General features: G+C 36.2%; 1 protein-coding gene across 5 annotated transcripts in view; it reads right to left on the reverse strand.

The window, feature by feature from the left end:
• LOC145683906 (uncharacterized) overlaps nucleotides 1-26,610 on the reverse strand; it is a 222,956-nt gene that overhangs the window by 83,911 nt on the left and 112,435 nt on the right. For 4 of the 5 annotated variants that reach the window (XM_081755567.1, XM_081755566.1, XM_081755565.1 and 1 more), the window contains one exon: nucleotides 15,672-15,764. The exons of the other annotated variant lie outside the window; for it this stretch is intronic. In XM_081755567.1, coding sequence (XP_081611693.1) covers nucleotides 15,672-15,723 — 52 coding nt within the window. In that variant the 5' untranslated portion in view covers nucleotides 15,724-15,764. The remainder of the gene's footprint in view (nucleotides 1-15,671; nucleotides 15,765-26,610) is intronic. 5 annotated transcript variants of the gene reach the window in all.

A 26,610-nucleotide genomic window follows, 5' to 3' on the forward strand; every position in this document is an offset into this window, starting at 1 on the left:
GGAAAAGAATTATAAATACGAAAATCATAATGAGTAAAATAAAATGTAACTAAATGGACAAGAAAATTTTATTTTCGTTTTATTGTTTTTATTTACTGCTCTTTTGACATGAGATTTACCATATACTTGTCTTTGCCGATTATACACATACTAACATTATAAGAAATACCGGGCGAATTCGTTATCAAATTATAATACTAGAACAACATATTTATAATTATGTGACAATAATTTTGGATATGAGTGTACATACAGAGACCTGTTTACCTTTGTTAGGTGTTGGTCTGAACAACACGATCCTAAGGATCATCTAGTTTCTTTCATGCTTCTTGGCGTCCGGTAATGTTACGTCTAGCAACTTTCTCTCAGGCTCGTGGCAGTCAGCACCTTGATATTGACAATCAGCGCCAGTCGTGGCAATCAGCACCAATAATTGGCTGTGGCAGTCAGCACCCCACCCTTTTAATATGTTAATTAATAATAAGTAATCTTAAATTCAGAACTTTCATTCGTTAAAAAATTAAATAATTGCTATAATTTCAAATATATGTAGCAGCCAAACTATATTTTGGATTTTAAATACAAATATTAAATATATTCTTCACTGCAACGATTAATATTTAGAAATTCACAAGAAGGCTCCTTTCGATTTTCAGTTATACTTAACTAAGCGTAAAAGAACTAACTAATTGTATGGCCTATGGAACCCGGAACATACAGTTAGGGACCGCGTTCATATAAAGTCTCTCCAATGACTTCTATCTTTAGCCAACTGGATCCAGTTTCTACTTTGTATTTCTACTTCTGCGAGAGCCATCATAATATTGTCCTCCCATCCGGGCCTAGGTCTAACTAATGGACGTTTTCCGATGGATTTCCAGTCAAAACTTTGAAAACGTTCCTACTTTCTTCCATTCTCGGTACATGACCAGACCCGTGAGCCTCCAGATTTGATGACTAACAGTGTTTGGTAAAGGGTGTATAAGTTACGTGGTTCCTCGTTATGAAGTTTCCGCCATTCCCCATTCCCATTCCTCTTGGGTCCGAATATTCGTCTCAGAATTTTATTCTTAAATACTTTCAGCCTGCATTCTTTCCTTGAAGTAAGTGACCATGTTTCGCAACCATACAGAACAACAGGCATGATTATAGTTTTATATATTTTAAGCTTCAAATTCCTCGACAGAATTCGCGACGACGAAAGATTTTGAACTGAATAATAACACGAATTCCCTGCTTTCAGTCGACATTTAATTTCTTCGTGGATATGATTTTAGTTCGTTAACGTTGATCATAGATACTTGAAACTATCCACCTTATCGAAAGTATTATTTAAAACTTTGACGCATCCATAATTTGCAGTATTAGGATCCCAGCGAACTTCCATGTATTTTTTTTCCTGCATTTACTTCTAAACGGAAGCGTTTAATAAGGACTCTGCATTTCTTTTTATTGTTCTCCTATCATCTCCTATCAGATTTACATAATCAGGATACACCATAACCTGGTGAATACCATTTAGCCCTAGGCCCTGGTTGCTATCTCTGATTTTCCTTATAGCACACTCCAGAATAAAGTTGAATAATAATGTCGACAACGCATCTCCTTGTTTCAGATCATTCTCAATGTGGAAACTCGCGGACAAGAATTTTCCTACTCGGACTTTACTTCGGAATTCATGTTGTACAATGTTTTTCTCCTAATAGAATCGCAAACCTTTCTGAAATCAATAAATAATTTATGTAACGGGGTATTGTATTCCCATTTCTAGGGATGCGCACGAGACGAGTCGGGACAGAATTTTCCTGACAAAATTCGAGTCGAGACACAGCTCTTCCAATAGAAAAATATATATTTTTCGAGTCGAGACATCAGTTTTACAGCACATTTTCGAGACGAGACAGTCTCAAATCTTGTCTCGTGCGCATCCCTACCCATTTCTTTTCGAGTATTTGTCAAATGGTAGATATCTGGTCGATAGTTGATTGATTTCGTCCAAGTCCACACAGATAATCTCCAATAATTTAATCTGCGTATCTGATCAATCTTGCTAATAGAATATCTGAATGTATTTTATAGGATATTGACAGAAGAGAAATGTCTCGATAATTATTACAGTCTGCTTTGTCGTCTTTCTTGTGAATTGGAACAACGATTCAGTTTTTCCACTGTTGTGGTAATTCCTCTTTGTTCCAGATAAGGAGACTGAGTTTGTTTATCTCGTTCCAAACTCTTTCTCTCCAGCTAAAATTAAATCAGCCGGAATTTCGTCTATACCAGAAGATTTGTGTTTCTTTAATTTCTTTATAGCGATTTCAACTTCTGTTCGGTTCTGCTGTGCATTTCCTTTTTCACGCGAGCATTAGCTTATGACTGCGTGTTAAGCAAATCGTCAAAGACATCTATTCAAGATGCTATAGTGAGAATTGTTCCGTCATCTGTCTTTAAATTATACGCGCGAGATTGATACCTTTTCTTAAATTCGTTGTTTTCTTTTGCTGAAATTTTAATGCTATCCATAAGTTGAACACAAGTATCCTGAACACTAGTGCTCTCAAAATCTTCTAAAACCGAGACTCTATTCGACACTTCAATTTGGTATTCCCCTCTAATTTCATTAAACTATGCCTCTTCGTTTTTAGATGTTGAGTATTCCCTTTATTTAACAATAATATCTCTCTTATTATCGCTGGTACCAGATAGTGATCACTCATAGTGAGGTCCTCTAAACGACCGAACATCAATTATGCTAAACTGTCTTTTTCTATCTATTAAATCTGGCGAGGTCCATGTGTATTTATGAACCTCGCTTAGTGGAAATTTTGTACTCTTCACGATAAGTATTTTCGAAGTTGCAAAGTTCACGAGTCGAATGCGATTGCCATTACTTTCTTTACGCAGACTTTCATTCCCTTTGAAAATATTCTCTCGTTCTACCTTCGCTTTGAGATCCCCTAATAGAATATTCATATGGTATCGCGGGAGTTGGTCAAATACTCGTTCTACTACTACTTCTTAAAAACTGTCTTTATATCGTCATCCGTATCTTCTGTTGGAGCGTGTACATTTTATACAATATCACTTCACCGATCCTTAGAGTAATGAAAGAAAGTCTATCATTAACAAATTCAACCTTTAATTGCTGGTATAATGTGAATCGAAATTTTAAAGTACTATTTGAGTAGTCATATACACAATAAAATTACAAAAGGTTACAATTATTACTAGAAATTAATGCTGTCACCCATTTCGAACATTTTAAAAGCACATAGTTTCTAAGGTATTGAAATTTCATTCCTTATCGATAGTATGAAACATTGAAAATTGCTCTAAATTTTCATAACTGTTCTCCAAGTGGATTTGTATACAACCAAAGGTAGTTTTGTGAAGTTTAACAAAAAGTTTTTTTTTAAGCCTCTTGAAAACAGCTCTTATTTGTAAAAGAATACATAATGATCGTTTTTGGCTCTTGCAATGATCTATTCAAGCAGCTTGATAAAAATTCAGCATAGCGTAACAACAAAAGCCGCTTCTCTTATATGCAAACAAACAAATCACAAAAGGAGGAGGAGGCAAAAGTTTGGTATGGTGAGTGTAGGGGGGCGCAGAATTCTACTTAGCCCCGGGCGCCGAAACCTCTAGCTACGGCTCTGCATGTACTTGGGGACAACAAAATTAAATTTTACGAGTTGTGTGATTTAATTTACATAAATGAACTGTTGTCTTGAAATCATGTACTTCCTCAATGATATCATTATTTATAGACACTAGAAATTAGCTTGCAATTAATGAATTTCGAACAATAATAATTTAAAAGCAAAAGAGCCATACATTCAGCGCTTCATTTAGAACATGCTTACATGTTGTGTGTCAGAAAACTTAATCAACTGTGACAGAGTAATACATTAATTTTGCAGCTTTTGCAGTATGGACAGGAAAATTGTAAGAGGAGGTACCCCTCCCCAAACGTCCACTTAACGTAGTATATTCACAAAGGGAACCTCTACGCTTTTGGCTCTGTGCCCATTAGCTTGTTTCAGCTATAGTTGGTCTCCCTAACAAACATACAAAAAAAGAACATACATTCGATCTAATAATTTTATTAGTAATGACTGTTGCACATAGGGATAAAAATATATTTAAAGAAATAAAAACAGATAAGAAAATAAATTACATTACATTCTTTTTCAAGTGTATGCACTTTTATTTATTCATTTATTGAACAAAATCCCAAATACAGCTTCGGTAACATTTTACGATTGAAAGAAATGCTGTACACTGATCAGCCAGAACATTATGACCACATACCTAATAGTCAGTATGTCCATCTTTGACACGGATAACAGCAGCGACACGTCTTGGCATGGAAGTACTGACTTCTTAGTAGGTCGCTGGAGGGAGTTGGTACTACATCTGGTCATCTAATTCCCGTAAATTCCGGGGAGAGAGACGATGCGCTCTGACGGCACGTTCGATCACATCCCAGAGGTGTTCGATTGGATTTTGATCCGAGTTCCGGGGCCAGCGCAACAATTGGAACTCGCCACTGTGTTCCTCGAGTTACTCCATCACACTCCTAGCCTTGTGACATTGCGCATTATCTTGCTCAAAAATGCAATTGCCGTTGGGAAACATGATCATCATGAAGGGGTGTACGTGGTCTACAACCAGTGTATGATACGCCTCGGCCGTCATGATGTCTTGTACAAGCTCCACTGGACCCATGGATGCCCACGTGAATGTTCCCCAGAGCATAATTGAGCCACCGCTAGCTTGTCTCCGTCCGCAGTACAGGTGTTGAGGACCTGTTCCCCTGGAAGACGACGGATTCACATCCTCCCATCGACATGATGAAGAATGTATCGGGATTCATCACACCATGCAACACACTGCCACTGTGCCAAGGTCCAGTGGCGATGGTCACGTATCCATTTCAGTCGTAGGTTGCCGATGTCATCGTGTTAACATTGACAAAAAATGAGTTGTCGGCTGCGGAGGCCCATCGTTGGCAGTGTTCGGTGCATTGTGTGTTCAGACATGGTTGTACTCTGCCCAGCATTAAAGTCTGATGTTAGTTTCGCCACTGTTCGCCGTCTGTTTCACCAGTCCGCCCAGTCTACGACGTCCGATATCTGTAATGAGAGGGGGTGCCCAACCCTCGACGTTTGGATGTTGTTTCATCTTGGTTTCGCCACTTGTTGAAGACACTCACTACAGCACTCCCCAAACACCCGATGAGTCGTGCAGTTTCCGAAATGCTCGTGCCGAGCCTCCGAGACATTACAATCTGCCCTCGGTCAAACTCAGATAGATCGTGCGAGTTCCCCATTCTACACACGGCCAGCACGCTCATTGATACTACACACGGTACGTATGTCTGACTTGCAGGTATTCCTCGTCAGGTGACGCTGCTATCGCCTGGGCGGGTTTGTATCTATAGTAGATAGGTGGTCATAATGTTCTGGCTGATCTAAGTATGTCTTCGAAAGAAATCCATGCTTGTGACTACATACCGTATAACTTTAAAAAAATGCCGATTTTTTGGGGGGAGGGGGATGTCTGTCCGAATGTGTTTACACATGCCTAGAGGTCAAATTATTCAACGTATACGGATCAACAAAAAATTAGGTTTTATAAGGATCTGTTTTTCTTTCTTCGAATTTTCTTACTATGCCCCCTTCCAATACGGATAGCTTACTAGAGTATGAAATTTTAAAAAGAAAATGCTATTTTCGCAAAAACGTCCCTAACAATTTTGTTTGTATTTCGTACATCAATATTTCATTAAATACCAACTATAGCTACGATATCGTAAGCCAGATTTGTGATTAATTCGTTTTTGGGTTGAAGTCAATATTGCTCTATGCATGGTTTTATAGATTAATTGCAACCAATCATCTTCCCTTAATTTTATGAGCTCGACTCATGGATTAGTAGCTTGAAAATGTTGTTTCTTTCAGCACCGAGGCTATATGAGACATGGATCTACAGCTTAACATGTGATTCTATAGGCCTATATTTAGTTTGGATTTAAGCTTATTTTTATATTTTATTAATGGAAGAGAAAACGAGAACACCCTTACTTATGATCTAGAATCATACTTGTTGCTTTATATTATTACCTTAGCAGAAAAAATCTGACAGGGTGAAATCAGATCTAAAATAGTATTCTAATACTACGTTTTATAGCTACTCCTTCGACGAAAAGAAAAATAAAAGCATATTTAATGAAAATTTTAACATAGAATAGCTCATTGATAGGCAAAAACGATACCTGCTACCAAGGGCGCCGATCTTGGGGGACCGGGGGACCAAAGCTCATGTGGACCCCCTATTGTATTTATGAATATACAATATTTGTCATAATTTGAATGCAATTTGTCTTGAAATTCTCATATTATATATATATATATATATATATATATATATATATATATATATATATATATATATATATTACACACCTTCTGCATCTGAATAGTCCCCCCTCCCTCAAATTTACAGAGAAACCGGCGCTCTTGCCCGCTACGCCAATTTTTTACGTTATACACTACTGTGATAAACATTCAAGTGATTGTTATATTTTTATTGTGTGGAACTTCTTTTCGCTGCTTGTTACACTATTTGTGTTATGTGTAGAGTAAACTGCATTTGTTATCGTAATATATTTTGTTATTTTACTAAGATTAACAACTTTGTAAGTTTTAATCATGTCAATTAAATTATTAAGCGACCTGATTTTCTCATTCTTTCCACTGCTACAAAGGGCAAAAGATACTATCCGCGAAAAGCATGCTTTTTATTTTATTGTGACAGACAATACATCAACCAGATATACATAGTTGTTCTGCTGGTTGCCCACACAAGGATTTAACATTAGCAATCCCCTAGCCACGAATTCTTGTGGGCTCAAAACGACCCTCAAAGCGTTGAACAGAAAAATAACGGAGCTTAAAAAAAAAAAGAAAAAAAAGAAAAGAAAACTTAAATCTAAACATAATTTGGAACACACTAGCGAAAAATCATGTTTTTACAGATTGTGGTTTGCGAGATATCATTTTCGAAGGAAACTGGCTACAAACCTATAAACGTAGCATATGGAAGTGGACCAAATCTAGGATTCACAAGTAATGAATGTTATGAAGGAAACTCTAAATTGTAAAATATGTACTATATGAAAGCAAAAGCATTCATTGAAACCATAAAAACATTCCCATCCCCCCAAAAATCCGATATTCCCCCTTACCCAATAAAAATTGCTTTCATGAAAAAAAAAAAAAAAAAACCTTCAAATTTCCAGGTTACATATTAAAAATATAATGTTTTATATTTCAAATGTAATGTGCCTTGATCATACCACAGAAATTTACCTAATCGAATAACTGCGAATGGGATTTTTTTTTTTTTTTTTAATCATTTGCTTTACACGCAGCTAAAACTAATGTTCGTAGCGTGAGGGAACTAACTGCACACAGCAGAACCATATATTCCACAGCCTAACCGAACAGAAGTATCGCTATAAAGAAATTAAAGAAACACAAATCTCCGGTTGTAGACGAAATTCCGGCTGAGCTGAACTGGAGGGGAAAAATTGTACAAGATGCGTAAACTCATTCTCCTTATCTGGAACACGAAGAAATTGCCACAAGAGTGGTAAGAAAATTAATCATTGTTGCAATTCACAAGGAAGGCGACAAAATTGACTGTAATAATTATCGAGGCATTTCTCTTCTGTCAATATCCTTATAAAATCCTCTCAAACATTCTATTAGCAAGCTTCACTCAATACGCAGATGAAATTATTGGGGATTATCAATGCAGATTTAGGCGAAATCACTCAACTATCTATCATTCGACAAATACTACAAAAGAAATGAGAATACAAAACCCTGATACACCCAGTAAAAAAATATTTATTGATTTGAGAAAAGCCTACGACTTGATAAGGAAGGAACATTATACAACATTCTTACACACTCGAAATACCGAAAAAACTACTTAGATTAATTAAGATATGTTTAAATGAATCACAAAGTAAGGTCAGAGTAGGAAAATTCTTGTCCACGAGTTTTCACATCAAGAATGGCCCGAAACAAGGAGATGCGTTGTCACTATTATTGTTCAACTTTGTTGTGGAGTAACCAGGGCCTAGAGCTGAATTGTATTCACCAGGTTGTATCGTATGCTGATGTAAATATAATAGGGCATTCTGAGAGAATAGAAAGAAATGTGGAAGTCTTATTAAAGGTTCCGTGCATGTAGCGCCCGTAGACTTAGCGCCCAGTGTTTCTGGCTCACAGAAGGAATTTTATATTGATTTTATCTCACAATCAGGGATGTCCAGTTCATTTTACCACTCTTTCCACAGGTCGTTAATTCTTGTTATTTTCTTACATCCATGTTCCATGTACTTAGCGTCCACTAAGTAAAAGTGTTATGAAGAGGAAGAGAGAGACAGAGAGACCAGCCAATAGCACTGATTATGACGCTTCAATGAATCATAACCTCCGGGGGAAAGGGTGAATCGCAGAAACGTAGTTATATATATATATATATATATGCATGTATGTAACTGTACTTCGTGGTATGTAATGCTCTACAATATTTAAATGTACTATAAACTAAGGTTACATATTTAGCTTTTAATGTGAAAACTATGTAAAACAGACGTAATCTAGAATACCGCAATGAGGATAAGGCATACAAAAAACGGTGAACATATTCTCACGACTGAGAACCGGGACAAAATGTAAACTGGCGAAACACCGGGATAAGTCTTCATGGAGGTCACGGTGGTTCAGTGGTAGAAACACTCACATCTGGTTCATGGGATACCTGGTTTTATCCCATCTTGAGTCAAATGGGCTTTGTGGTAGTCAGACGCTGCGTGCATGTATAAACTCGGGGTTCTCTCGTTTCCTCTCACTTTCTTCATTCCACCATTTCATTCATTCTCACAATCACCGTCTTCTCTATCCTACTCCTATCTCCTTAATCGTGGGATGTAAAATTCAAAGATTTCATTTCATTTCAAGAGCTTTCAAACCGGGACTGTCCCGGTAAAAACCTGACATATGGTAACTCTGACTATATAACAACATCGGTTTCGATACCAAAAAAGAAAAAAGTCAAATTATCATATGGTATTACACAGTTTCAGAAAAAAAAAATCTAATAAGCTAGCCGCATTAAGTCTAATACATATTTCACAACTTTATGCGTAATATAAATGTATATAGTTAAACAATTGATATCATACACTACAAGCACTGAAAAACAACGTAACGTTCTCTAATAAAAAGAACGTTACTTTACGAACCAATAAGTTAATCGCTCTACGAACCTTATTGTACACATTATACCCTAAAGTTACAGCCTTATGCAGTAATCAATTCCAATCAGATACTGAACAAGTATGGTGTTTCCTTGAAAATAATCCATCACTAAGTTGAACAAGCGCCTTTGAAGGCTAATCGTCTTCCATTTTACCCTCTTCTTCGGTAATTCATCTCGCTACTCTTGTTCGATGCAGTTGAAACCATGGCCTCATCCTTTTGCAATGTCCATCCACAAGGAAGGATGAACAGGTTCAACCTTTTGGAATTTCAAATTCGAAGCTTCTGTCAATTTACTTGTTCGTGTCTCTTTCTGTAATGTTGCTATATGAGCGGGTATGCTGCGAGGAAACAAAAGAGGCTAGCAAAGAAATCGAATCGTAAGATCACCATAAGATGAAAGTCGCATACTCCAGAGACTACCTGATACGTAATGTTGATCAAAATAAATTAGGAATTCTTCAGTTTCTTCTGGTACGATTTGCTGTAAGTAATCCATCCCTTCTGACCCTTGTCAGAGAGAAGGAAAACAAATCCATCCACCATTCCATAGAAATCGGACTTTCTCATTCTCCCAGTAAAAATTCGCCAATCCCAACTGCTGCAGTGTGTACTTCGTGTTCGTGTGACTTGTCTGGAACGCTTTGGCTTACGACTTCCCTCACTAGCCACGTCTGGTTGTGAATTTAATTTACATATTCCAATATTTGTTTGTTTTATCCCTCCCCGCTTGTCTAGTGGCAAGCACGCAAGCCTTTGGCGTATGAGGTTCAAGGTTCGATTCCTGGTGGGAGAGCATTGAGTGACCAAAGTGGTTCGGGTTCCACTATAATCAGTAAATTCAAGTCTTCCTTAGCCGACCCGGCAAAACCATGGAACGTAAAACTAAATACAAACCTTTTCTGTTTTCGCAAAAGAAACGTTTTATTATGAAGTAAAACACTATTCAGAAATATAATATTAAAATTTGCAAGAAGGAAATTTATTTCTGCGTAACAAAATTTAAAAATTAATTATTCACAGGTAATTGTTTTATTGGATTGTAACGACAGTATAATTTCAGTATAATTTCCCAAAGATTCTTCTGATACAATTCTGCTGTTCTCACATGTAACACTTCCCAAGTGTAACACTCCGATTTTGATAAAATTTAGCAGGTATATATTACACATGAAATAAACGAATGCATGTTTTTTTTCTTTTCAGCGGAAAAACAGTTTTAGGGGGGCAAAAGCCCCCACCCAAAATTTTGAAATTTGAGTCCCGAAAGGCAAGAAGTGAACCGAAGCGAATAATATTGTGCACAGATGCTATAAACATAAAACGAAGGAATAGATGTTTCGTATTTTCCTGGGAAAAACGGTTGGACATAATTGCAACGATAGTTTGTGTAGGAACAGTACGCAAAAATAAATAAAGAAAGAAAGAAATAATGAAAAGAAAAGAAAAGAAATGATTACGTGTTTTTGATTGTGTGCAGAAAAACAAAAGTGTGACAAAGGGCCCCCCTCCTAAAAATACGAAATTCAACTCCACGAGCCCAGAAAGAAATATACTGTAATAAATGAAAATGTCCACAAATATTGTAGACGTAAAATGAAAGAATACGTGTCGTATTTTCCTATGAAAACTACCTGCGCTTCTGCGGTAATAATTACTTCTTTTTCGGAGGGACTTTAGTCACACCACAGTTTTTCCGAAGAAACTAAAAACACGTAATCGTATATTTTTTGCGTATTGTCTCTAAACACAGTTTCGTTACAATTCTCCATGTCCTTTTAGGTACTTTTCACTATACTAATGAACACTTTGATAAATCGTGATTAAATGTTTGAAGGGGTCTGTACCCCACCCAACCATCTTTTCCAGAAAAATGCGACACAATATTCTGTCATTTTACGTCTACAATATATGCACACAATTTCGTTCATTCCGGTCTACTTCTTCATGCCTTTCGGTCGTCAATTTCAAAATTTTCGGTGGAGACTTTTGCCCATAAAAACATTTTTTTCTGCAGGAAATAAGAAAGAAGTGTTCATTTATTTTTTCAATATTGTCCCTACCCAAAATTTCCTTACAATTCTCCATGTCCTTTAGGCATGTTTAACGTACTGTTATTAGCGCTTTTGATATTTCGAGATCAAAGGTTTGAAAGGGTCTGTGCCCCACCCAACCATTTTTCCCGGGAAAGTACGAAACACATATTCCATCATTTAACGTTTATAATATCTATGAACAATTTCATTCACTTCGACTAACTTCTTCTTCTTCTTGTCTTTCCGGCCTCAAATTTCTCCAAATTTTGGGTGGGGGCTTTTACCCCGTAAAACAGTTTTCCCCAGAAAAGAAAAAAAACACGTATGTTTATTTCATGTGTAATATCTACCTGAAAATTTTTTATCAAAATCGGAATGTTACACTTGGAAAATATTACATGTCAGTACATTCATATAGCTTACATTTGCGGCAGAAAGTTCTTGTTTTGTGCTCCCTCTTTGCTGGAGAGACTTTTTTTAGGCTGTTCCTCTTCAGTATACTGGGAAGCTTCTATTCTCCGTGATTTCTTCTCAACGTTGGCGAACTGCTAACCAGACGAAATGAAGAATTTACGGCATTTCAAACTTTTTAATGTTTGTTTCTCGTTTGAAATTACGCTTTGATGACACAATACCATAAGTGTTGAGTCCACTTACATCAGTTATGTAAAATACTGTCATAGGCCATTTTGTTCATTGTTTTGTGGTGTAACGGCGAACCATATGATTGTTAGTGTGAACGTCTGATTTTGTTGAGTTGTAATATATGATAACTTTGAGTATTTTCCTCCGCTCTAGAAATGACCACTTTTGGATATAGTTGTGCATTGTGTTTTGCAATTGTAAAATGGCTGATCTTAATGGGTATATATTGTCAAAAGAGACAGAGCACCCAAAAAATGAGGAGTTGTTCGTCTACAGTCATATTATATATAAGAATAAAATTATATTGCAGAGTGTGTGAAGAATCTGCAACTTCACGAATTAGGAACAATTCGTCTTCAGGTATTCTAATAGCGCCGATGTTGGCATCAAAACATAAGGCAGCCCTTGTAGGATCGCTTTTCTCCGGAGTTTTGCCTTTTGCATTAGCTATAGGTGCTACGCTTCAAACTTCTAACCAATCCTCTGGTTAAGAAAACTACTCAACGTCTCATTTCAATATCGGTACCTGAACAAGAAACTTCAGTTGCATTTGTATATAAGTCTGCTAATATCTTATCGTCTGTCGGGAATCAATTTCTTCATCGTTTATTGATTTACCAAAAATATTCCTCCTCTACCATCAACAGTGACGTGTATTGTTAGTGATCTGTTAATATACCACGTGCAATAGTCAAAACACACTAATAATAAACAAAACTTTACATACAATCAGTGGCAAAGCCACGATTTCTATTGGGGGGGGGTCAGTGTCCTACTCCGGAAAACTTTTTTTTTTTTTTTGTGGTCAATATGGAGACTGAAAGCGCAAATTTAGGTTTTATTCTAGCAACTTTTAAAAATGTTGGGGCTTGGGAGTCCAGATCCCCGGAAACTGCCACTGAATACGCAACTGCATACAATGGAAAATTAATACAGTTTGATAGACAAAAGCAACAACTATGCTTCTGACAAGAAACTTATATAAGTGAATAAATAAAGAAAAGCTGCTACTAAAATAAGCAAAATTGCAAATAATTAAGTCAATCAAACTACATAATAACATATAAAGTTGTAATATGTTATATCTGACTTCATTAGAACAGTTAGAAGATTATCAGAACGTTAACTTTACTACGAGCCACAATCTCAATCTATACTGAATCCATCCTCATATTTCTGCATTAAGGCTGGAGTTTAATGGACCCACTCGGTACCCAATGCTATAAATTTTAAAAACTATCACTTGACTCACGGAAATAAAAAAAAAATAAATAAAAAAAATAAATAAATAACACAACACAAGAACACAACCAGGGAAATGTCATAGAATCTCAATACTTACTAAGCCTTAGTAATTATTAAAGAAAGTATGCGTACGAATGCAATGGACCCACCTGGTAGTCCTAGGGTTAAAAGTGTATCCTTGTATGGATATTTAGATAGAGTAAATACTAGTTCTTGCCGGATTTCTTTAACTACTTGCGATATATTCCATTATTTTCAAACTAGGGTTTAAAATGTAATTGATTGCGTTTAGGGCGGCTTATAACACTGAAAGGAGTCGTTTTATGACACATGTTTATTAGTACGTTTTATTTTCATTTGATATAAAGAATTACCCACCAAATTTTGGCAGTTGAATTTTGCCCCCTGACACCCTGTATTTACGATAGGAAATGAAGTTATGTAATGTGCATAAATAATTGCTGTTTTTGATGCAGTACTCGTAGTATTTGCATTAAGGTGCGTGTAATTATTATTATTTAAAACTATATAAATTTTAAAATAACACTAGCACATGAATTCACATCCACATATGAAAATCTCATAGATGATATGGTAATGCTCGTCGTAATTAAATTGTACGTAATTACAGATGTACATGAAAAGTCAGAGTGTTAGAGCTGACGGTGGTGAGCAGAAGAGAAAGAAAAGAACACATTTCTTTCAACTTGCCTAAGGGGTATTAAAAGTGACATGACAATTGTGCAGCAAGAATAGCAGGATCTTTCAAGTGAAAACTCCTTGTTCTTTAGTCGTGAAAAGAGAGGGGATGGGGATAGATATGAGTACGAAATTACATTTATACATAAAAACTAGTTCTCTCTTTGGTCAACCCTAGCACACTGATAAGCATCAAATATTTTCTGGGCGCTAAGTGCACGATATTATATGTGGGCGCTAAATCTACGGGCGCAAAGTATACTCCACGTTATTAAACACTTACAGGGACACGGGTTTAGAAGTAAATGCAAAGAACACTGAATACATAGAAATTCATCGCGATCCTAACACTGCAAATTATGGTTGCGTTAAAAAATTAAAATATCAAATAATACTTTCCAAAAAGTGGATTACTTTCAAATATCTAGGATCAATATTAACAGACCAAAACCATATTCACGAAGAAATTAACTGTTGACTAAAACCAAGAAATTTGTGCTATTATTCAGTTCCAAATCTTTTGTCTTCTCGAATTCTGTCGAGGAATTTTGATGCTTATACTGTAATATATAAAACGATAATCATGCTTATTGTGTTGTATAGTTGCGAAACATGATCGTTTACTTTGAAGGGAGAACGTAAACCAAGTATCTGAGAACAGGATCCTGAGACGAATAATTGGATCCAAGAGAAACAGGAGTGGAGAACTGCGGAAACTTCATAACGAGGAACTGCATAATTTATACTGTTTACCAAACATTGTTAGGATCTAGAAGGTTCAGGCGGACAGGTTATGTAGCCAGAATGAAAGAAACTAGGAACACTTTTAAAGTGTTAAGTAGAATAGGGTTGCCATATTGCCAGATTTTAGCGGGTACCACCCGATTTTCAGGTCAGTTAGTTAAGTTACTTGAGAATAACATTCAATTTGTTCCAAACACCCGCATGTTCAGGTGAAAATAAATGTTTAGAAAATTGAATGCATGCTTTACTTTCTTTTTCATGTCAAAAAAACAAAACTTACACAGATAGATCTATAGGGGCATAATTATCATTATAAACCATATCGCACGTAAGCTGAGAATTAGTGTAGAAAGCTTAATTTCTTCACAAGAAATGAAAGTTTTTCTTACAACAAACTGAAATACGTAACGTATTTGACAGCTTACGTATTTAGAAATTATTGATTAATTGCTTTGAAGTCATTATGTTTACAATAAACACTAAGTGAAAGGAACAATATTGAGAACGTTAGACCAACTTTACAGCATCTTCGAACTCCTATTTCAAGACGTTAAAACCTCACTTTTCTGTCGCTCTAAATGTGAAAAAGTCAATGGTTTCAACAATTTTCTCATTGTTGAACAGTATGGTACCTTAACGTAAAGCGTTATAACATTGTAAAACATTCAGACATACCGCTCAACAATAACGAACTTTGAAATCACTGGTTGGTTGATGTAAGCATTGAATGAATAGCATAAGACAATGATGTGCCGAACAAAAAGCTAAAAAAAAGTTAGCATATGTATATTTATACTTTTTTAAAACTAATATCTTTCACGAAACATGTTCTCGCGGAGGATTACTTTCAAATGCATTCAAAAAAGATTTTGATGATCATGGTTACATTGCAAAATTATCTGAATACTTGAAGTAGAAAAAGAAACTCCAATAGGGGATCATTTTGCCTATTCTGTATTTTACTCACCTGGAATATCCCACGTTATCCAGAACCAATGCATCCACCAATGAAGAGTCATATTTTATGGTTTGACGTCATCATGTACGGCTTTTAAACAAACTGCAAAGAAAAGTAAGAACGGTTATAGTAAAGAATGACAGATCTCATAGTCAAGTTGGTGGCAGTGTTCTTAGTTTGAGGGAAATTTCCCAAATCCAGGGAAATTTCATAGATAAATTTAGAAAAAAGGGAACTTTTCGATAAAATGTAAAAATTCAGGGAAATTCTCACGCCGACTGATTGACCAATATAGATGCTTATTTTTTTTCTTTGTTCTTCAGAAATAAACCAATATTAATATTTTGTGTATGTATTGTGCCAGTGCACATATTATCAATCTTTATTCAGTATTCATTTATTGCTCTAATTCCATTTAAGAGTAGCTTTGGCTATTTTATTTCAGACGCTCATCCCATCCAAACCATTTTTCTCACAAGTTATGTCCAGTTACCCTCCACAACGTTAAGAAAGGTCCACATCCCAACTCTCCTCTCGCTTTCCCAAATTTTTGTCCTTTTTTTGCTTTCTTGCCCTTCATCCACTGACCAACCTATAATGTTTCGAGTCTTCTGTCCAGTTTAAAAATGTTAAATAGTGTTGCCAACCAATAGAAATGAAATGAAATCTTTAGTTTTACGTCCCAGAATTATGCTGGTTAGGCTAAAGGAGACTGTGATGATGAGAAATGAATGAAATGGTGGAATGAAGAAAGTGGGTGGAAACAGGAGAACCCCGAGAAAACCCACGAGCACGGTTTGTCCACCACAAAGTCCACACGGCTTGAGCTGGGATCGAACCAGGGACCTCAAGCACCGGAAGTGAACGCTCTACCACTGAGCCACCGCGCCCCCTGAAAACGAGAGTGGGCTTGCATTTGAAAATTTGTAAATGTTTCTGGAAAACGAAAAGAGATTGAACAAAACAAAATCCAGAAAGACTCTAAACGATCAACACATACAAAAAGAAAATGTGTTCATTCTTATTATTTAAAAACAATTACAAGTTTCATTAAAGTGAGGAGTGCAGTGTGAATATCATAAGACCATAGACAATGATTAGAAGGACTATGCTGAAATAATTAGTAACGCCTCAGCAGCAGGATCTGGACATGAACATAAATACATTGTGAATGTTTTCTGAGTTGTGCTGAATGTGAGTGATTTGTGCATTAAAATGGACTATTTAATAAAAAGATTTGAAACTCATCAAGAGACCATGTGCAGCAGGGTCGGTAAAATTAAACATACATAAACTGTAACAACCTTTAATAATAAAACGGAATGTAACTGTTAAAATAAAAATAATAAACTACTTCAATAGCACAAAATTACTTACAATAATAATATTTTCAAATCTTGTTATTTATACAAGCTCACTTTTGTTCCTATTAATATGCAAAATCTTAGAAGGAAAATTTCTTATATGTTATGTTTCTTTTAGTATATACGTTTTTTATAAAGTGGCTGGAAATTTTTCGAATTTCATTTTTACCTGTAAGTAAGTAAGTAAGTAGTAAGTAAGTAAGTGTGTTCAAAGTACCATAATTTGGTCCCATTCTTGGATGGGTTTGTGTGTATATTTTTTGATAAAAAGTGAAGGAAAAATATAAGAAAAAATAAAGAAATTTGGCTGACAATTTCTTTAATATAGCGAAATTACTCTGAAATGGGAATTGAACATTCGACAAACTAGGGAAAATTTGATACGAAAAGAGAAAAATTTGTATCAGTCGAGGGAAATTTTCTTAAGAAAACCTACGAACACTGGTTGGAGGGACATTGCAAAATTTCATAATCTGGCAATTCGGATCGTTCTCGTTGGAAACTGCACTGCTAGGTAAAAATGTTGCGAATAATAGATACAGTCGTTAGAGAGATACAAATAAGCCTTAGTTTGTCGTCTAAGTCGCTAAACATGAAAATAATAAACAGATCTGTTATAAGTAATCAGGTACTTTATTCAGAGTTTGAGAAAACCTTAGATTTGTCAACATCTTTGCTCTCTGTAGCTCTTCAAGTAGAGAGTTAGGGCGGTACAGGAGTGTGAGGGGTACGGGGCTGTAGACATCATTCCAATTAATTTAATGGTCTCTTGTGTAAGTTTATAGGTGTTACAGTCCTGTCCAAACCATTAACTTTCAATAGCAGATCAGTAAATTCAGTTGCAGTTCAGTTGCAGTTCTGTAACTTTGAGTAGTAGTTTTGTTTGACAGTAGTTTGGTAAATTTTAGTAGTGGTAGTACTTTGAAATTAAGGAAGAAAACTTCGATCCTCCAGGTTGGCAGCCGATTGTAAAAACAATTACCAAATCAAAAATGGATCGACGAAGGAATATGAGTGAGAAAAGGCTATGGTGTATCCCAGAAGCGATGCGCTGACGATCGCCTTAAGATTGTGTCAAGTGAGCAAGGGCTACCCCGTAACAGTGGGCGGAAGGAGCTAAAGAAGAGAGTCCAGAAAATGCAGATCAGAACAGGGGCACCGAACACCGTAACCTTGACAGGTAAAGTTACGCAGACGCTAGCAAGAAGAAGAGTGGGCATAGTATTCACCCATAAAACTACATGGAAGGGTTCAAGATCAAAGGAAATACGAAACGGATACCATTTTTACAAAGAATAGCGTTGGAATAACAAAGAATAGCGTTGGAATTGTCTTGGATATGACGGAGAATTTGGTGAACACATTATTATTATAGAAAACCTGGTGCTATACTACAAGTGGTGGAAACATACGATCCTGCTATCCGGAATATGTTCTATAAGAGGAAAGAAGAGCACCTTATTACATGTAAGAGTGACACCTCAAGGTCTCAGATCGATTTCATCTTATGGAGGAGACAAAACCTATATGATGCAAAAGACTGCTAAGGGAGTGTTTAACGGAGCTACACCGCCTTGTAGTAGATGCTAACTGTATTAAGAAAAAAGTAAGAGGAAGACAACAAAATGTTCACTGATCGAACGAAGTGTGGGAAGTAGATACAAGAAGTGCTGAAAAATTCTAAAGGAAATTACTATGTTGCAAATGAAGAAAGAAGAAGTGCACGTGGAAGAGTAGTGGAGCAGAGTATCAGTAGCATTCAGGGAAACAGCAAGAAAAGTTGTAAGAAAAACTAAAAGAAGAGGCCTTATTGATAAGGAAACGTGGTGGTGGAAATAATAAGTTTCAGCAGCTGTGAAGGAGAAAAAGAAACGATACAAGAAATGGCATAACTATGGCAATCAACAAGACTTAAAGGATTACAAGAAAGCGAAGAACGAAAAGAAGGCAATTAGCATAGAAAAGGCAAGACACGATGAGTTGTACAACCTGGAAATAAAAGAGGGAGAAAATATTAGAGGAAGGCAAGAGAGATGGGAGGCATATGTGCTGCATCAAGGATGAAAATAACGGGGTTCTGACAAGTGAGATTTCTTTTTAAAAAAAGTATGAAAGGAGTATTTCCACAAATTTCACACAATGAAGAAAAGTTGAGGAAAACTTGCAAAAATCTACCCACGAATGAGGACTTGGTCGGCATGTGATTCTGGTTACCAGATAGAAAATGCCCTAAAAAGATTAAAAGTCGTAAAGCCCCAGGCCATAGTAATATCCCTATCGAAGCATGGAAAAGTCTACGTAAAGAAAGAATGCAGTGGTTTACTCGACTTTTAATAGAATACTGGAAACAGGAAATATGTCAAAAGAATGGAGAAGCAGTTACGTTGTGCCGATTTTTCAAAAAGGACACATGCAAGAATTTGTCAACTGCATAGAAATAAAACTTATGAGCCATGTAACGAAGCTCTGGGAGAGAGTGATACAAACAAAATTGAAGGAAGAAACCGAAATAACAGCGAACTAATTTGGTTTCATGCTAGGATGGTCGACAACGGATGCAATATTCGCACTCAAGATGCTAGTGGAAAAATACAGAGAATACTAAAAGTTTGTATGGTTTTATCGACCTAGAGAAAACGAATGATCAGAGTGTCACAGGATCTTAATTGGTAAGCAGTAAAGTAAAAGTGTGTTCCGAACACATACATCAGTATAATTCAAGATATATATATATACAGGGTTTTCATAAAGTATGGACGGATTTAATTCGCTTATAATTTACATAAACATGCTCATATTGAAATCAAATAAAGTGCAAACGGTAGCGGAAGGATTAAATTTTTACCTGTAATCTGCACCAGCTCAGTTCATTCACCGCCACACATCCAACTGGGCGCCATTCACGTCCACACATTCGCGTAGGCGGCGCTGGAATCCACTTACAGCGTTCCGCCGTGTTTGATCCGAAATGCCAGCCACAGACGCCCTGATGACCCCAAAGCCAGAAGTCGCAGGGGGTAAGGTCGGGTGATCATGGCGGCCAAGCGGTCGGGCCACCGCGGCCAATCCATCGGTTAGGGAATTTCTCGTCAAGGAACTGTCTCACCTTGATTGCATAGTGAGGGGGTGCCCCGTCCTGTTGGAACACGATGTCGTTCTGGATTCCACGTGCCTCCAGTTCCGGAATGAGGTATTTCTGCAACATATCCAGATACGAATCTCCATTCACGGTCTCCTCTTCAAAAAAGAACGGTCCAATCAGATGATCATAGGACACAGCGCACCAAACGTTCACTTTAGACTTTAGGGCTATCTCTCTCAGAGGAGTTTTTCATTTATTTATTTCTTTAAGAGACACACACACCAATACAGCTTACAACTTACTTTTAACAGTCAATATTGAAACAACAATGAAAACAACAATGGATGGAATTTAGTAAGAAACTGACCCTTGCCCTCCCTCTCTCAACGTGTTCAGAGTTGCCGCTTATCTAACAGTGTTGCCAACTAAAAATTTAATCCTTCCGCTACCGTTTGCACTTTATTTGATTTCATTATGAGCATTTTTATGAAAATTATAAGCAAATTAAATCCGTCCAGACTTTATGAAAATCCTGTATATACACGATGGATTTAGGGAGAAGTTACAACGACTAAAATCAAACTTTGGTCCCTTTTTTATAATAAATTCGAGCCATTAAACAATACACACTCCGTCCTTTTTTGATTCCATTTATTTGTACCTGGTTGTCCTGACAACGACGTTCCAAAGACTTATTATTTTTGAAACATTTGAATATCTTTTTACCTTGACAATCATATTATTTAAAACATTTCTTTCTCTTCTTCTGATAGTAAAAATCAGCCAGCCTAGTACATATTTGGAATATCTTATGACCCAAAATTAAAAATATACAATGTACTGTTGTAAAGTAACAAGCGTGTGTGAAATAGATCACAGTTAAAGTGGGACTTCATCAGATATCTAATCTTAGCCCATATCTTTTTACAATTGAAATGGACGAGCTTACAAAGGATATCTAAGAGCTAGCACCTTGGAATATGCTATTTGTGGACGACGACATTATGCTGATGAGACAAAGGCAGCAGCAGTGCACGAGAAATTAGATTCCTAGAGGAGAACATAGGAGAGCAAAGGGCTTAGAATTAGTACAACATTGTCCATTCAGCAAAAATGTAGGCGAAAATACAAGAATACGATTGTACGAGGAAGAGATGGCAGCAGTTCAAGTCCTTTGGATCAATATTTACAGAAAATGCAGGAACTGAAGCTGCAAACAGCAGAATTAGCTGCAGTTGGACAAAATGGAAAGAAGTATTGTCAGACCATAAGGTATCAGTACGCCTTAATGCAAGTATACAAAACGGTAGTTGAGACCTGCCATATACGGAGTGGTCTAGGAAGAACTTCCCTGGTAACCATGCGGTGCAATGCAGTTGAAAATTTCTTTGCATTTTAGACCCTAAACTTCTTACGTCATTTAATCCAATTGTTTGCTGAGCGATAACAAAAGTGTGTGTCTGGAGCTGGAGATTACTTTGACTAACCAAGTGTTGTGGTTTTCATTAATTTTGGCCTTTGAAAGTTTCAATTGCACCAAACGAATATTTTTAATTATATGATGATCAGTATTCAAGTTTGTCACATCAAAGAGTTACGTAAAACAAAACAAAAAAAAATATAAGTTTCTTCCAAACAATTTTTTATGCATCTTATGTTCTTCGATTTAAAATGATAGATCAATTGTATTATTATTATTATTATTATTATTATTATTATTATTATTATTAAAATTGGTTGAACTTGACGATAAAATATATTTAATATGTTTGCTATATTCTTTGTAAATTATAGCCGAAGACACGATTGGTACGACTTCATGATGATGACAATATTCAAACTCAAGCAAAGCAAAGCACATGGCAAATAACACTGCACATGCTCACATGAAGCTAATCGTCACATGTCTGTCCTGTGAAAGTTAGAACACGAGAGTTCTGAATGTTTCACTCCATTTTATACTACTTTTATAGTATCTTGCGTAAAATACAATAACAAAGAAAAAATAATTTACTAATTTCATTTCAGTTTACAGTTTAAAATTTCGCTTTCTCAACAATTCACCCACAGAGGCACATAAACAATATTCTCTCAGCACAATATTTGAAAATGCAGTTACAGACGGAATTTTGTAACGTCAATTGTGAGTACTGTATCAAGTTTAGTTTATTGATAGGTAAAAAGTCCGGATGACAAATAAAATTACAAAGTTCTCGAAAAATCGGATAATGTATCTCGGAAACGGAACTCACTTTTTGTTCTTTTAACTTAGCCATTTTCCTCCGTTGAAGTACTGTCTGAGTGCCTCAGACCTCTCATTTTCTCTTTCTTTTCACTCTTCTTCCAAAGCCGAGGTGTATCTTGTTCTCGCACCTTTTACAGAAGTTAGAGAGTTCTGGATCTGAGGCATTGGGACATCTAATTCCATCTGTTTAGACCAAATAATCTACCAGTTGTCGTTGGGCTACTGAAAAACCTCTTGCAAATTTTCTACCAATAAACTTTTTGTTACTAGAAATACCAGAAATAATCCATGTTGCATTTCTATGTGAAATAATCCATGTTATTTTCACAAGATTCCGCAAGTGTTTGAATTCACTTTTGCCACTTATGTTAGAACTGATTTATAAACCTCATCAAGATTTGTTTTGCTTCCATCTGAATTATAATAAGACGCCAACACACTATTAGACAGTTGAAGAAAAGATTTGAACTCTTTCTGAACTAGCTCTGTCTATTTTAACATCATCGAGACAAGACGACTGATGGAGTATTTCCAAGCACTGTCATCCTTATCCGATAAATTTTAGGTTTATGCAAGATAATCTCAAGATCAAGGCATGAAATGGCACGAGTAAAAGGATATCTAAGAGGATATTTTTCTAGTATTTTTTTCAGTAGCGCCTATCAAAAATTTTTGACAATCACTGAAGAAACTGCACTTGTCTACTTCCTTGGCATCTTAAAGCTTCACAATAATTTTTTTTTCCTGAATCCTATATCTACATTCTTTGGGGCTTTCAGATTACTCTTTAACTTCTAAATCTTGTCCTCAGTTTTCTTCATTGGACATCGGCATTTAAATTTTATCATATATCCTTAAAAATGTTTACAGTCTTTTACAATGTGAAAAAGCATAGAGTAGTAGCAAATTACCCTCATTTGCCATTTACTTAACAGTAGGCCTACTTCTACATTATTATGTTTCCAACAGAAAGAAATGTCACCATTTATAAGGTGAAGTGTAACAAATCAAACTATCTTCTTAAATCCCATTCTTATTAGAAATAATGTTGTCTACAACTGTACATGAAGTAGTAACTGCTTTACTTAAGTTTACATACTATAAATAAAACTCCTAAAATCAACGAAAATCATTTATTTGTAGTGCTTTTCTCAACAAATAATGACTGAGTTATTATTGGTTTATCTTAACAAATAAGTAAGACGGACAATAGTTTCATTTCCTAAGAAAAATCCCCAATTCTCCTTAATTTCTAGGTTTTCCAGCTTAAGCATCATTTTCCCTGACATTTTCCCTTTGTTTCATTTTCCTGCACTTTTCCCTGTTTTCCAGATTTGTAAGAACCCTGAAAACAATGCCATAAACTGCCGCGAGTTCTCTCATTTCCCTGTCTATGTATACATTATTTTACTCTATGTATACATTATTTTACGCAATAGGACGTAGAAGCGCTTCAATTGATAATGCATTTTTTAATAGACATTTATAACGGTAACGAAGAAAGCTCTGTCGCTTTTGTGGAGGGCTGTGTTCAATTGGTCCTCGCAGTGAGTTGAATGCTAACGGAGACAAGGCGAAGGTCAGTTGTTGGTGTGGGTATATTCAACATACTATCTGGTTGCGGCAGTTCAGTCACACCGTGAACTTGCGTAAGGACAGAGTGAACATGGGACCTCCACAGAGCTTCATAAGAGCGTATATGCTGCACGAGTTAAAACTCTGGAGCCAGCACTTTTGAATTGCAAAGGGGTCCTTCTCTTACAGGACAATGCTAAGCGCAACGTGGCTAGGATGACTCGGAACACCATTCTACGCCTTGGGTGGGAAACACTATTGCATCTGCCATACTCCCCGGGCATTGCACCGTCCAATTATCGCCTGTTCCATTCCTTGGACATTCACCTTACAGGACGCCAGTTCAAAACCCTAGTAGAGGTGCAAAATGCACTTGATACCTTCTTCGCTTCACGGGCCATCAAGTTCTACCGCGATGGAATCCATGGCTTCCAGAACGTTGGCAGAAAGTCGTCGATGCTGATGAGGACTATTTTTGATCTTCAGGTACGTCTTAGGTGACATATCAATATTCGAAGGTGGTAGGAGAAAAAGCGACAGAACTTTCTTGCTTACCTTTATATATAGTATGTCGAACTACCTTTATAAATAAATTTTAGTGAAAAAGTGACATATTGCTTTTCTAAAGCAAATAAGTTAATACCTAGCCAGAAAAGTACTTAAGTTCTTACTTACATAAATTTTAACATTTAGAGGACGGGCAAAAAAATATGGCTCTAATGTTATGCAGATTAACAATAGAAAAATGAAATGAATTTTGTAGTTTTAGTTTCACCGTTATGTACAGTCAGAAACAATATTAAGTATCGGTTGGAGGCAGGCCCGTATCCATGGGGGTCTAGGGGGCCGCCCCCCTAAATTTTTGTTACCCCCCTAAAATTTTAACGGTAGGCTTGCAAATGAACTATAATATGGTTGAATCAGTCCCCCTCTTACTTCAGCCGCCCCCCTTACATTTTTGGGCTGGCTACCGGCCTGGTTGGAGGTATAAGGAATGATAACTCCAACGTATACTTAATATTGTTTCTGACTGTACCTGTTAGACTACAGGAGATGCATGATCAATGAAAGTGTATGATTACTGGTGGAATAATAGTTTGGGAAGAAGCGAGAGAATCCCAGCAAAACTTACGAAAGCATTGTCTCAAACTCGTATGGTCTGGGATCGAACCAAGGACTCTCTACACCAGCGCTCTACTGAGTCACCGTGCCCGTCCTTTAGTTGATAAACGAATAGTATTTTAGGAAGTATCTTATTAATTTTTTAAAAAAAACAATACTACATTGCAGTTGTACGTACACTACCTAGTGTATACAGTAAGTATTCAACTGACAGCTCGCACTATCCTGCATTACCTGTATCAGTTGCTTACATGCAGTGTTGCCTTAAGTCTTTATACTTAAAGTATTACCAGCATACGAAACACTAAAAGTATCTGTCCAATATTTAGATACATGATTATTAATATTAGAAATGTTAGGACTTTATTCAGAGAGTTACAACCTTTCCAGTTTTATCATAAGTATGTTTAAACCAAATATAGTAAAGGCCTACGGCCTACGGTTGAATAATTATAATATACGTCGAACTCTTGCTCCTGTTCTCAGTTGGTTGCGTTGGTCATGCTTTCTTGTTTGTAATATACAGAAATGGGGAAATTACTTGTTGTTTATATTTCTACATGCGTTTACAACTTAAACGGAAAAATTTCCACTTGAGAACATGAACATTAAGTGAATTTTTAAAAGGTTCTGGAGAAAACAAAGGAATAACAAAAGTCAAGCATATATTCGTACCCAAGGAGAACATTAATTCATTTAAAAGTGTCAAGCAAGCAATTTGTATTATCATCACGCATGACGGATTAGGTACACATTGTTAGATGTTTACCTACCGTTGAAAAAGAATGTAATATTGGCGCATATGAAACACGGTGAGAAAATGATCAAACATTTACGAACCGATTGACTGATACTGACTCTAAAGTAACAATAAAATGGCTCTAAATTACGATATATTATAGAAAGAACCTGTTACAAAATATTTACGATCGCAAGATTATCGATTACAACATATTGGCACGACGTTGTTATAGATAAAGAAAAACGTATTGTTCGCAACATATAATAGGATTAGGAAATATTTCTTTTGAACGACTTAAAAGGAAAACGAAAGTCCTTGACTGTAACCACCAGCATAATAAATTCACGACCGATCTCACTTGCGGTCTTCACAATAGGGCAAGACGGCCTCGATTGCCAGAATGTCACCGGCATACAAAATACAAAAGATGAGTGCACAATGTAATGAACCACAATCTCAGCTACTGTTAGTGAAAAACGGAGAAATACTTTACTTTTTCATAACAAAGACAACATTCTCATACGTACAATAAAAGTTTTATAGCTCCTTGAAAGAACATGTTTCGTTAAATAATTACAGCAAAACTGACCTTCTAATTTTCCTTTCTTTAATATTCGTTAACTTTAATCCTGAAATAACATATTTTGTTTATTTATTTTGCATAATTTGATACAAGTAGATGCAAACCTAGCATGGAAATCTAAGGTTAGACAACTAGGTTCTTCTTTTAATTTTCCTAGTAGTAAAACGGTAATATGAGCTTTATATCATCTCATTGCTCATATACACTTTCTTTTAAGGAATGGAACACATACCTT

Source organism: Thermobia domestica, chromosome 4, assembly GCF_964235325.1.
Source record: "Thermobia domestica chromosome 4, izTheDome1.hap1.1, whole genome shotgun sequence".
Taxonomy (NCBI): Eukaryota; Metazoa; Arthropoda; class Insecta; order Zygentoma; family Lepismatidae; genus Thermobia; species Thermobia domestica.